At 37.5% G+C, this 13,689-nt stretch overlaps 1 protein-coding gene across 6 annotated transcripts in view; it reads left to right on the top strand.

Moving 5' to 3' along the window:
• The window catches only part of KMT5B (lysine methyltransferase 5B), a 53,517-nt gene that overhangs the window by 27,365 nt on the left and 12,463 nt on the right, over positions 1-13,689 (top strand). For 3 of the 6 annotated variants that reach the window (XM_012757614.3, XM_020286461.2, XM_012757621.3), the window contains exons 4-9: positions 4,588-4,656; positions 9,634-9,799; positions 10,358-10,467; positions 12,401-12,567; positions 12,854-12,873; positions 12,954-13,090. In XM_012757614.3, coding sequence (XP_012613068.1) covers positions 4,588-4,656; positions 9,634-9,799; positions 10,358-10,467; positions 12,401-12,567; positions 12,854-12,873; positions 12,954-13,090 — 669 coding nt within the window. Of the gene's footprint in view, positions 1-4,587; positions 5,342-9,633; positions 9,800-10,357; positions 10,468-12,400; positions 12,568-12,853; positions 12,874-12,953; positions 13,091-13,689 lie in introns of those variants that run through there. The other 3 variants (XM_076001689.1, XM_012757616.3, XM_076001690.1) reach the window with 3 other exon arrangements.

Here is a 13,689-nt window from a genome sequence, read left to right as displayed (position 1 = left end):
TTACCTCAGAACATTTCTATTAAAATATAAAGCTGGAGGAGCATCTTCATATTCTGTTTTAAATGTTGGTAATTATCTTAGCTAAAAGAAAAATTTTATAAGTGTGCTGCACAATCTTGAAAATGTATTACTGTTTCCTACTTAAAGTAGGTTACATCCCTATTTTATTCATTATAGACTTTTCTTTTAAATAACTGCTACTATATATTAATATATGGAGGATTTTGTCATGTTTAATTTTTGAAATTCAGCTAATCATTATGAGTGAATATTTTTAAAGATGTTTGTATTCATTATGCAGGTAAGAAATTAGATGTGTTTTATTGAGTATCAGACACTATACATGTAAAGTATTACGTTAATCTTGAAATCTGTCATCCTTTAACATCTGAGGTCTTTTATTCTAATTTTCTAAAATATTATCTCTCCCCTTGAAAAAGACCCTTAGATCATTTCATAATTGTTTCTGCCACTAAACAGTCAGAATGTTGCAACTTTTATCTCTTAACTTCCATGGCAAATAGTTTTTGAATCTGTTGGAAAAAAACAACAGCAGGGATTTAGAAGGTATAGCTAATTCTGGCGCCTTCACTCATGTCCATCATACCTGCACTGGGGTTTTGCCCTCTGGTATCAGTAGCAACCTGAGAGATGGTCAATGATAAACAGTTGGGTGAGGTAGGAATTAGTGAGTATGGGCAATTGGTGGAAAGTCTTGTGTTCCCTTTTTTCCACTTTTGATTCTATCCCTTGCCAGAATTAAAAAAAGATACTGTATGCATATGTAACTCAATGTATCAGAGACCTAAATGTAAAACCAAAACCTATAAAACTCCTAGAAGAAAACATACACATTAATTTCCTGACTTTGGATTAGGCAGTGACTTCTTAGATATGACACTAAAAACACAAAGAACAAACAAAAAATAGATAAACAGGAATTCATCAAAATTGTAGACTTTTTGCTTCACTAACTGATTATATTCTAGAAAGAAGTCATTGAGGTAAAAACATGCTTTTGATATTTTAATGTAATTTTCTGTCATACATCTTTACTTACTGAGATGAAGTGAATTGTTGGAATGGAGTTGAGAGATTATGTAAATAATTCCCTGCTAGATGTCTGGCCATTCTCTGGAAAATCAGCAAGTTTGGATGCCCTGATGTCCAAATAAGATCTAATTTGCATTATTTTAAGTCCACTTCCCATTGAACATAAATGAGACTAGTGCTCATTCTCCTCCTAGAAGACTAAAAGATCCTGATAATATTTAAGTTGCCCTAAAGCCCTTTTTTTTTCTTTTCCCTGAAGAAATGTGAATATCTGAATCACTGTTTGACACAATACCTAGTAGCATTCAGGATATCACTGCAGAGGCCCATAATTTTGACTTGTAGTCTGAAGAAAGTTATATTATGTTGATTATATCTTGTATACTGAGATATTGAAGCACATAAAACATTTCAGAGAGTGTTAAGTCAAAATTACAGTGAAAGTTATAGTATTTTTGAAAGAACTTCATGTATTTTAAACCCCGTAGGGTTTATTCAAGGGGATGAAGGGTTACCTATTATTGGTGTCTGCAATAGGAAACACTCTCTTCTTGACCACTGCTTCTCATAACTAGTTTACACATATGAATCACTTGGGAATCTTATTAAAATGCAAGTTCTGATTCAGTAGCTTTGGGATAGGACCTGAGATTCTCCATTTCTAGCAAGCTCCCAGACTGCACTTGGATCCTAAACCATCTCACTTATGAGTTTCATTGTGATGTGATAGTGGATAAAAAAATTCCTTAACAGTAGTTTCCTAGGGCTCACCTATAACCATGTAGTCATAAAATGTAAAGTTCAGGATTACCACACAAATACTAACACTCAAGAAATTACTGTATCTGAGGATTCCTAAGTTAAAATGCATCTAGTAGCCGGGCGTGGTGGCTCACGCCTGTAATCCTAGCACTTTGGGAGGCTGAGGCGGGTGGATTGCTCAAGGTCAGGAGTTCGAAACCAGCCTGAGCGAGACCCCGTCTCTACCAAAAATAGAAATAAATTAATTGACCAACTAAAAATATATATACAAAAAATTAGCCGGGCATGGTGGCGCATGCCTGTAGTCCCAGCTACTCGGGAGGCTGAGGCAGGAGGATCGCTGAGCCCCGGAGATTGAGGTTGCTGTGAGCTAGGCTGACGCCACGGCACTCACTCTAGCCTGGGCAACAAAGTGAGACTCTGTCTCAAAAAAAAAAAAAAATGCATCTAGTACATAAAATTTTTCCCATAGAAATTGAAGCATCTAAAATGAAAGCTGGTTAAACAAGTTACACCTGCAGAAAAATACATTTATTCATATTTTTCAGTGCAACATTTGATTATACAGTCCCTAAAACAGCTTGTGGTGATGGAGACAGTCCTATTCCCTGGTTAGAGCAGGTGGGTTTCATAACAGTGGTGGCTCTTGAGGCCAGTGTGGCTGTGCAGGCCCCTCCTGTTTCTACTAGAGGTGTTCACAAGTTCGTGTGCATTTTAACAGACTCTTCGTGTAAGCTCCTGTTTAAGAGGGCACAGAAATTTTTTTTTTTTTTTTTTTTTTGAGACAGAGTCTCGCTTTCTTGCCCAGGCTAGAGTGAGTGCCGTGGCGTCAGCCTCGCTCACAGCAACCTCAGACTCCTGGGCTCAAGCAATCCTCCTGCCTCAGCCTCCCGAGTAGCTGGGACTACAAGCACGAGCCACCATGCCCGGCTGATTTTATATTATATATATTAGTTGGCCAATTAATTTCTTTCTATTTTTATGGTAGAGACGGGGTCTCGCTCAGGCTGGTTTTGAACTCCTGACCTTGAGCAATCCGCCCGCCTCGGCCTCCCAGAGTGCTAGGATTACAGGCGTGAGCCACCGCGCCCGGCCAGAAATTTTATTAGTAAAGCTTGTTAATCTTAGAGAAAGGTATGCATTTTCATTTAATCTTAGTGGACTTACTTGAAAATAAAACTATCCCTTCTAGCTCTTCATCTTTTGAGCAAGAATTTACCAGATACTGACTTAAATCATTTTCAAAGATATTATTTCATGGAAAATAAGAATCTATAGTGCTTTATTTTGGAGTATGGAGTAGTAGATAACCAATAAATACTACTACTTTTTTTTTTTTTTTTTGAGGCAGAGTCTTGCCCTGTTGCCTGGGCTAGAGTGCCGTGGCGTCAGCCTAGCTCACAGCAACCTCAAACTCCTGGGCTCAAGCGATCCTCCTGCCTCAGCCTCCTGAGTAGCTGGGACTACAGGCATGCGCCACCATGCCCGCCTAATTTTTTCTATATTTCTAGTTGGCCCCTTAATTTCTTTTTATTTTTAGTAGAGATGGATGTCTTGCTCAGGCTGGTTTTGAACTACTGACCTTTTGAGTGATCTGCCTGCCTCGGCCTCCCAGAGTGCTAGGATTACAGGTGTGAGCCAGCATGCCTGGCCTCAATAAATACTACTTTTTTTTTCTATTTTTTTAAATTCCAGCATATTAATAAATACTTCTTAAATTGCTAATTTATTAACTCTTCTCTCAAAAGAAATGACTGGAAAGTGTGATGGATCTTGGGTTTTAATTCTTCAAGCTGGCTACATATTCCTTATCTAAGTGGTCTCTGTTCATATTTATGCATCAGTAATTTGATATTTTAAAATTTCTCTTTTTTATATCCTTTTGCCTCACTTCTACTTCTTTCAATGTATCACCAGGAAAATGTTTGGAAACAGTAGATGTTCAATGATTTGAGAATTTCCAAAACTGGCTATATTTTGAGTATTTGTTTTAATCTTAATACTTCACTATATTTACTAACAAGTCACAGTTGTAGCATGAATACTTAGAAATAGTATAAACAAAATACTAATTTCAATTTATTAGGGAAAATTCGGATTTCATTGATTTTTGTTAATTATGAAACTTAAATCTTCTTTTTAACAACAGTATTGAGTTGTTGGTAATAGCTCTGGTTTTTAAACAAAGAGCAGTATATTGTAAAGAGATGGATACTTTCACTAATGCCCCCCTTGTTTAGTCTGTGTCACCCTGAGGTTTCATAGTATCCTGAAGGAGGGGGGGACACTCAGGTGAGCAGTGAGCTGAGCAGGAAATAGCATGAAAAAAACAACAGGAATCATCGCAGGACACCTTTTCTTTGGAATTTCTCTTGGTTTCTCTAATCCAAACATCAGCCTGTACAGTCCTTACACATCTTTCCACTGCCCTAACCATCTAATTTTTATTTTACTAATGTATGTATTTGATTATTCATATCCACAGCTAGATATAATTGTATAAATCACTTTAAATATTACTTTAAAATTAGAGGCCAACACAGTTTTTAAACCTTCTAACTTAATCAATGGTAAGATTGTGTTATGTGGGAAGAAAAGAATTTTAGCAGCCTTTATCCTGCCATGCCTGCCCGTGGCTTCACAAAGTTCTTAAATACCACCGAATTTTAAGGCTTTTTGCAACAACAAATATTGTAAGTCTGTTTAGAAATTACAAGTACAAATTATACAAATAGTTTTTTATTGTTGTTGTTTGTTTTTGCATTTATATAGCGCCTTTCCTTCGAGGAGCTCAAGGCATTTTTCAAAATCTGACAGTTTTCCTCACAACAACCCTGTGAGGTAGGTAGAGTGCATTACAAACAATAATAAGATACCAACTAACCTGTTTCAGCCTTAATAATGTTCTTTTGTGTTAAGTAATTTGAGGTGTCAGCATAAATACAAGCTTTAGAACATTTTGCAAACCTTTTTCAATAGTTTGGTAATAGTTATATTTTTTAAAAAACCACTTGTACTCCATAACAGGGTAATTTTAAGAGAAACAAATCATTCAACAAAAGATCAGGACTCACTCCATGGAATTAGCTGAGCACTGATTGCAGGACTCAGCCAGGTATGTTTTTGGTTCTTGTTTATTTTCAGGTCAAGAAGGAATGGAGAGCTGTGGTTCTGTGACTCCTGCTCAGCATCTACAGACTGTCAGTTTGCACTTAAAAACTTTCTTCAGAGGGGGAAATGTATTCACTGTGTTGCCTCGTGGTCTTATTTTATATCTTAAAAATATTTGAGCATTTTTCTCTCTTCCTCTCTTTTCCCTTTCACCCTTTTTTCTGTTCCCCTTCCTCTTTCCCCCCTCCCTCCAGTCAACTCTTGATTGTACATGCTAATGGAAGGGCACAGTAGTACAGCTAATACAAATCTACAACTTTTCTTCATTGCCACAGTGGTCTCTTGGGTTTGGAAACAGAAAAACCAAATAGCAAGAAAACCTGGGAAGTCAGTCTCTGGAAAGAGTGGGGAACAGGTGTGTGTGGGAGTGTGAATTCATATGTTTTTTTTTTTTCCTGCCTCTTTTAATAATAGCCATTGTAAATGATGTTTTTTATTTCTTATACCAGCCATTGATCAGAAGTGTGGAAAGAGAAAAATAAATGTTTGATTTATTTAAAGTAGCAAATTTTATATTAAGAGAGGGAGGAAGGGGGCATATTGATTTGGAAATACCAAATACCTATTTTTTTCTTGCCTCCCCTGCCACCTTACCCCACCCTCAAATAGTAAATTTAAAAATTCATATTTACATCCATCCCTTCCATTGTATCGTCAGTATATAAGCTAGAGCTATCTCTGGCTGGGTTCAGTGCTGGTACTCATGGCAAGCCTGTGGTCAGATTCTCTTCTAACCATGAAACGACACAAGAGGGCTCTCCTGAGCCAAGTAATAGAGCAGGAATGAGAAGGGCCTGCGTATATCCCAGCTCTTTCATTAATTAGTCCTGAGTCCTTGGGAAACTACTTAGCCTTGTTGGAACTCATCTGTCTCATTTGTGGAACCAAGAGGGTTGTTTTAAATGATCTGTGAATTTTTTTCTAGCTTTAAGTACCACAGTGTAAAGATAGCTTAATGCAGTTTGTATGGACTATTTAGAGTGATTATGGCTAAGGAGAAAAGGGAGACTATTTTTCTGTTCAAAATAGAAAATTATTTTCTTCTAAGGTCCTCAGTGGATTTTGCTCTGGCCCTAATAGCTGTTAACCATCTTAGTTTTTATTTCCCACACTGTTTGTTATAATGGGGTTTGACTTGAACTGTCAGCCCAAGTGGTTTTTACATATTATGGAAAACAACTGTCTCTTCTGCCTATCTGCACCCATAACCATTTTCTTCCTCCTTTTCCTAACTATCATTTCATGCCTTATAGCAGCCAACTGTGACAGTAAGTTTTAACACTTTTGGAATAGCAAATTACATTCTAAGTGAAATAGAGGTTCTTCCTAGCTGGTGATAGCAGGGGATAGTTTGGGAAGTTTTATTTGTGTTTGAGGCAATAAAGTCAGAAAAGCAGAAATAAAAGTCAACACAGGAAAGGTGAAGGCAGAGTATTACTAAATCAAGAGTTGACTATTTTATGTTGGTTTTAGCATATAAACTGGCATCATGAATAAAGGGTAGACAAAACTAAGGGTACCTGAAAGGCATTTTCAGGTGGGAATAACATGTTTCTGTAAATGTAGAACACACATAAAGCCTATTAAAAATAGCCAAGATTCATTCCAGGTATGTAGCTTACTTTTCTGTAATGTTTTTAAGAGCTATAGGTGAATTTAGCCCTAACTTCACCTTATTTTAAAATAGAGCATCCCCGCTGGTCAGTTATGCATGGAGCATGTGAAGATATTAATAGCTCAGCTCTGTCAGTGTAGCCCTGCCACCTAATGTCATGGATGATGTATTGCATTTGCTCAAAGTGAAATATTGCTTTTCTGATTACTGCGTTAAACTTGGGTGGGTTATCTATTTCTCCCCATTTCATAGTTCATGTTGCTTGAAGTATGTGCCTTAGCTAACAGCTGCTTTGTTATCTTATCTGTCTTCATGTGCAGACAACTCCATAGTGTAGGGCTGCAGCAGAAATGGTCTAGATTGGGTTTCCTCCAGATCTTATTTTGACAAGATCAATTGTGATGGCTATTAGCAATTAGTTTAATAGGATGTTTGGATGCCTGCCCAATTCTGCAAGTCTTTTAGATTATTTTAGTGGTGGTTCTCCAACACCATATTCTGACAACCTAGTTAAAGGCATTCTGAATTGTTTAAAGGGATTGCATTCATATGTCTCTTAGGGCTTATATACTAATTGATTGAAAATGGAAAATAAAATAGATCATTGTTTGAAGTTTCTTCATGTGATTATCCCTAAGATGTGTTTGAACTCTCAGTTCTGCTTAATGGTTGTAAGAGTTTCTGAAACTAGAGTCTGTCGCTAATAAGTTCCTAATGGTATTAGTATGCATTAATATATCTGAAGTCTTCTGGAGATCCTGTCCAGTAAACAGTATACCTGTGTGGACCTCATGTCTTCCCTCCTCCTGGTTCTAGTACTTTCTTTTATTATTGCTAGCCAGCTGACCCTAGTTATTTGAATCCAGCCTTATTAATATCCTCTGCTTAGACTTCCTCTCACCATGCCTTCTTTTTTTTTTTTTTTTTTTTTTTTTTTTTGAGATAGAGTCTCGCTTTGTTGCCCAGGCTAGAGTGAGTGCCGTGGCGTCAGCCTAGCTCACAGCAACCTCAAACTCCTGGGCTCGAGCGATCCTTCTGCCTCAGCCTCCCCAGTAGTTGGGACTACAGGCATGAGCCACCATGCCCGGCTAATTTTTTTTTTATATATATATCAGTTGGCCAATTAATTTCTTTCTATTTATAGTAGAGACGGGGTCTCGCTCTTGCTCAGGCTGGTTTTGAACTCCTGACCTTGAGCAATCCGCCCGCCTCGGCCTCCCAAGAGCTAGGATTACAGGCGTGAGCCACCGCGCCCGGCCCATGCCTTCTTTTTAATTGTTTCCTGCTATAATATGCTTTTTTAAAACCTTTCCCGAGCAAATCTTGTACTTTTGTTGTGATTTCTATACTTTTAGTAGCTGTAGCAATGCATATTTTTACCATATTAACATGTATTTGCATATTGATGCCTTGCCTGTTTGATGCATGTATATGTCTTTTATTCCCAATTAAATTTTCCATTCAAGAACAGTAGCTATGTCTTCTGTCTCTTGTATTTTTCCCTCAGCACTTCATGTGCTTCTGTGTACACACCACCTAATAAATACTCCTTCATGAAATATTGTGGCTTAAAAAATCTTACTGACATATTATGAATACATTTGTGATAGCTTGTCTAGAAAATAATTCTGAATGTTTCCTTTGCTGGAGTTTATACTAGATCCTTTTTTTGTTTTTGTTTTTTGAGACAAGAGTCTCACTCTATTGCCCGGGCTAGAGTGCTGTGATGTCAGCCTAGCTCACAGCAACCTCAAACTCCTGGGCTCAAATGATCCTCCTGCCTCAGCCTCCCAAGTAGCTGGGACTACAGGCATGTGCCACCATGCCCAGCTAATTTTTCTTTATGTTTTTAGTTGGCTAATTAATTTCTTTCTATTTTTTTAGTAGAAATGGGGTCTCGCTCTTGCTCAGGCTGGTTTTGAACTGCCGACCTTGAGCGATCCACCTGGGCCTCCCAGAGTGCATGAGCCATGGCACCCAGCCTAGATCTTATCTCAGTTTTAGCATTTTCAGGTTTATGAGATGTACAATTTTAAATGTTAGAGTAAGATGCATAGTTGAGTTGTTTTTTTCTCCTGAGTCACTAATATTTTTTCTTAATGGATTTTATTTCAACAGCAATCTGATTCCTTTTTCTATTGGGTTTTTATTTTAAAAAATAAAGTCTTTGAGAAAATTAGTCAAATGAAATTCACATGAAAATAAAATTTGAAATTAAATTGAAGTACCTTTAATCATAGTACACATATTTTACTGAGAATACAGCTTTAGAATGAAGGGCTCACAGCTTTTAAGTCTGGACCATGATTGCATCATGTGTTAATATATACCTAGCGGTATGATGTTCTGAATTCATCATGGCTGCTTTTACAATGGAAGCCTTTTAAAATTCCATGCCAGCAGTTTTTCCTGCATCACTAATATCGCCATTTCACTGCCAGAGTTATACTCCTTGCATTCTTTTTGTTCTCTGAACACAGATATGAGAGACCTATTTAACTTAAGTAGTTAGAACATCAAGGTGTGTTTCAAGGCCTGTTGGAATACTTAGTTTGGGGTTTTTCTGTGTACATAGAGAATGTTTTTGTTCATAGCATGATTTTGTTTGTTTCACCATGCTTCTGAAACTCATTGTCTTGCGCTTTTCTGGCTTGATTTTGCATGTGTTTAAAAATTCTTGTCATTCTAACTCTCAATTACATGTGCTCTATTCTAGAGCTTTCATTTTGTACCTTCCAAAGTAGATAACTAGAATAAGCCTGAATCAGGCAGCTTTTGTTTGAATTGTCTGGTCACCTCACAGTTAATAACAGTGAAATAAAAATATTAAAATATAGTTTAAAGAAAGAAGTTTTATATCCAGGTGATCAATATTACTTGAACAGTAATGATCAAGATTATTGATTGTTCTCTTTTATTAGATCTTTAATAACCATGGCTGTTTTTAGAGTATTAGCTTTTTCTCAAGATCTTAAGATGGATCAGCGGCCTAAGGATTGTGGCAGATAACTTACTGTTTTGACTTCTTTCAGATTTCGGCCTATTAAAGGAAGGCAAGAAGAACTAAAGGAAGTAATTGAACGTTTTAAGAAAGATGAACACTTGGAGAAAGCCTTCAAATGTTTGACTTCAGGTGAATGGGCACGACACTATTTTCTCAATAAGAACAAAACACAGGAGAAATTATTCAAGGAACATGTAAGTTTATTAAGATTAATATTAACCTATTTGAATAAGAGTAGTAAACTAAAAGCCTAAATGTTAGTGAATACTGAAATTTTAAATTGATTTCTCATAAAATTAATCAGTTTGACAGTCTTGTGACACCTAAGACCATTTGGATGACATCCAAAGAGAAAACTTGTCATCTAGAAATGAAATTCATTGTGAACTTTGAAACAGTCAAGCTACTAGGTACTCAAATGCAGGTTGAGTATCCCTAATCAAAAAATTTGAAATCCAAAATGCTCCACAATTTGAAACTTTTTGAGTGCTGCTCCTATGACACTGAAAGGCAATGCTCATTGGAGGATTTCAAATATTCCAAAATTGGAAGAAATTCAAAATACTTACGTACTCAAGCATTTCGGATAAGAATGGTCAGCCTGTATATGAAATTTTAAAGTAACAGTTACATTTGTTACTTAATGATCTTACATTTTTTTACATTTTTGCTGGTGGTTTGCTTTTATACTTCTGGGAAAGTCTAGTAGAATAAACAGTTAAAAGTCATTATCAATTTTTCTCCTGTTTTAGGTATTTATTTACTTGCGAATGTTTGCAACTGACAGTGGATTTGAAATATTGCCATGTAATAGATACTCATCAGAACAAAATGGAGCCAAAATAGTTGCAACGAAAGAGTGGTAACTATTATGCTAGTATAAACCCTTAAAGTAATTTTATTTAAAGCTCTCTCTTACATTACTATCAAAATGCTAAGAAATTTATGGTAAGGAATGAAGTCAGAGTTGACTCTGAAGGAGCCAGTGCAGTGCCATTGCTTTGGCCCATTGACTGGAGTCAGGATAGCGAAATTAAAAGTCTAAATTGAGGCCAGGCGCAGTGGCTGACGCCTGTAATCCTAGCACTCTGGTAGGCTGAGGCCGGAGAATTGCTTGAGCTCAGGAGTTCAAGACCAGCCTGAGTAAGAGCAAGACCCTGTCTCTACTATTAAAAAAAAAGAAAGAAAATTCGCCAAACAACTAAAAATAGAAAAAATTAGCCGGGCATGGTGGTGCATACCTGTAGTCCCAGCTACTCGGGAGGCTGAGGCAGAAGGATTGCCTGAGCCTAGGAGTTTGAGGTTGCTGTGAGCTAGGCTGACGCCATGGCACTCTAGCCCGGGCAACAGAGTGAGACTCTGTCTCAAAAAAAAAATAAAAATAAAAGTCTCAATTGAACCAGATCCCATCTGTAGGCCAAAGTGCTTTTCATTTGCCCTTTATTGAGTCTGGATGCCTTCTCAATGATGAAACTACTGAAAGGTTCAGGATAACCCGGCTTCCAGAGTCAGTCGTTTACTAGCCTCAAAGAGAGGTTTGGGATTAAATCTTAATGATCCTAGGAGTTCTGTGGGTGGAAACATCCTAATGCATTACATGCTTAGAACAAGTAACATATGTGCTGGCTTAAGTAAAAGTAGTTGAACCCAGCCAGAAGGAATGTGTAACTATGTCTTCTTTCCCATCATGCCTGTTCCCCACCTTATCTCCCAGGAGAAACATGTAGCCCCTTTCGTATACCAACCCCTCAGTCTATTTCTTACAGCGAAACTTGGGGTCTCAGGCACTTGACAATGGAATAGGCAAAAGAAAGTTACTCCCAGGCCTCTCACGTGTGTGTGAGTATGAGTGTGCTTTGTTTGCCTCAGTTGTCAAGCCTGCTGATTGAGTCCTGTGGCCCTCTGCATCTATGATGAGAACGTAGGTTTGAGATCTAGGGTTTGAGAGCTGCACCATCTAGTACAGTAGCCGCCAGCCACATTGAGTCCTTGAATTGTGGCTAGTCTAAATTGAGAAGTGCTGTAAGTGTTATAGACACACCAGATTTCATATTAAATTTTATTTCTCCTTAATAGTTCTTACATTGATTACCTGCTGAAATAGTATATTGGATATATTGGGTTAAAATATATTGTTAAAACTAATTTTACTTTTTTTCTCTTTCTTAATGTGGCTGCTGGAAAATTTAAGATTGTGAATTGGCTTATATTACATTTCTAATGGATGGTGTGCTCTAAAGAAGCAGTCCCCAACCTTTTTGGCACCAGGGATCATTTTCATAGAAGATAGTTTTTCCACGGACTGGGGAATGGGGGAGATGGTTTTGGGATGATTCAAGCGCATTACATTTATTGTGCACTTTATTTCTACTATTCCATTGTAATATATAATGAAATAATTACACACCTCACCATAGGTTGGGGGGCCCTGCTCCTAAAGGGTGGCAATGCAGTTCTGAGTCCTCATAACAGCAAGTATTTGAGTACTTTCTGTCTACAAAACACCACACTAGGTGCTGCAGAGGATTCAGAGACATGGGTAGCATAGTTCTTGTCCTGGAGAAGTTTTCATTCTCTTGAAAGGATCAGGCAGATACACAAGTAACCATGGTACAAGTCTGTGGGGCTCCAAGGAGAAGAGATGATGCCCAGGTGAAGATCCAAGCGAGTTAGCTGAAATATACACAGCTAGGTCTTCTCAATTTCTGGTATCTATTGGTCAGGCTTATTTTATTAAAAGAAGCCTATTATTTATAATTACTAGTAATTTTTAACACATCACATATTTTAAATAGGAAACGAAATGACAAAATAGAATTACTGGTGGGTTGTATTGCCGAACTTTCAGAAATTGAGGAGAACATGCTACTTAGACATGGAGAAAACGACTTCAGTGTCATGTATTCCACAAGGAAAAACTGTGCTCAACTCTGGCTTGGTCCTGCTGCGTTTATAAACCATGGTAAGCTATATTTCTAAGGTGTTAGCACTAGTGTTGGACGGTCCTGCTAACAGAATGGCCTTAATCAAACTCAGTAAAACCTTTATTTTCCATTAAAGGAGAGTTTGAAATAGGAATGCTTTTTTTTTCACAGATTTACTAAAATACTCCTTTAGTTTAACTTGAGACCTAAACTTCTATCAAAAGTTCTAAAGTTATATGGAAACCTTATTTCAGATTTCTGTAATTGTTCGTGTTTCAGATCTTATCAACAGTTAATTGACTTTATCTTTTGGACATTTTTCAGATTGCAGACCTAATTGCAAGGTAAGCATAAAAGATTTTTTTCTCAAGTATTTTGTTTCTGCGTCAGGTGTGAGTTTCTTAATGAGTTACTTTTATTTTAGTTTGTGTCAACTGGTCGAGATACAGCATGTGTGAAGGCTCTAAGAGATATTGAACCTGGTGAAGAAATTTCTTGTTATTATGGAGATGGTTTTTTTGGAGAAAATAATGAGTTCTGCGAGTGTTACACTTGTGAAAGGTAAAGTCTTAAGTAAGATCTTCAGCTTTAACTTTTTTTTAACTACCTGACACTGATGAGAATTAACTCACATTATCTCTCGTGATCGTTTAAATGCAGAGATGACAGTCTTTTATGGTCCGTACCATATCACCCAGTACTGTGCATATCTGCAAAGTCAAATGGTACACAACTATTTAGGGACACTGGCACTTGTCCCTTTAAAAATTTAATTTTAGGCGGGGCGTGGTGGCTCACGCCTGTAATCCTAGCACTCTGGGAGGCCGAGGTGGGAGGATGGCTCAAGTTTAGGAGTTCCAACCCAGCCTGAGCAAGAGTGAGACCCCGTCTCTACTAAAAATAGAAAGAAATTAATTGTCAACTAAAATATATAGAAAAAATTAGCCAGGCATAGAGGTGCATGCCTATAGCCCCAGCTACTCAGGAGGCTGAGGCAGAAGGATCGCTTGAGCCCAGGAGTTTAAGGTTGCTGTGAGTTAGGCTGATGCCATGGCACTCTAGCCCGGGCAACAGAGTAAGACTCTGTCTCAAAAAATTTTTTTACTTTTACCAGCTGTTTTTATGAGTGGTCAGAGCACAAATCTGCTTAAGGAAAGAAG

The sequence above is a fragment of the Microcebus murinus genome, chromosome 4 (assembly GCF_040939455.1).
Source record: "Microcebus murinus isolate Inina chromosome 4, M.murinus_Inina_mat1.0, whole genome shotgun sequence".
NCBI classification, from domain to species: Eukaryota; Metazoa; Chordata; class Mammalia; order Primates; family Cheirogaleidae; genus Microcebus; species Microcebus murinus.
This window is presented reverse-complemented; position numbering and strand designations above follow the sequence as displayed.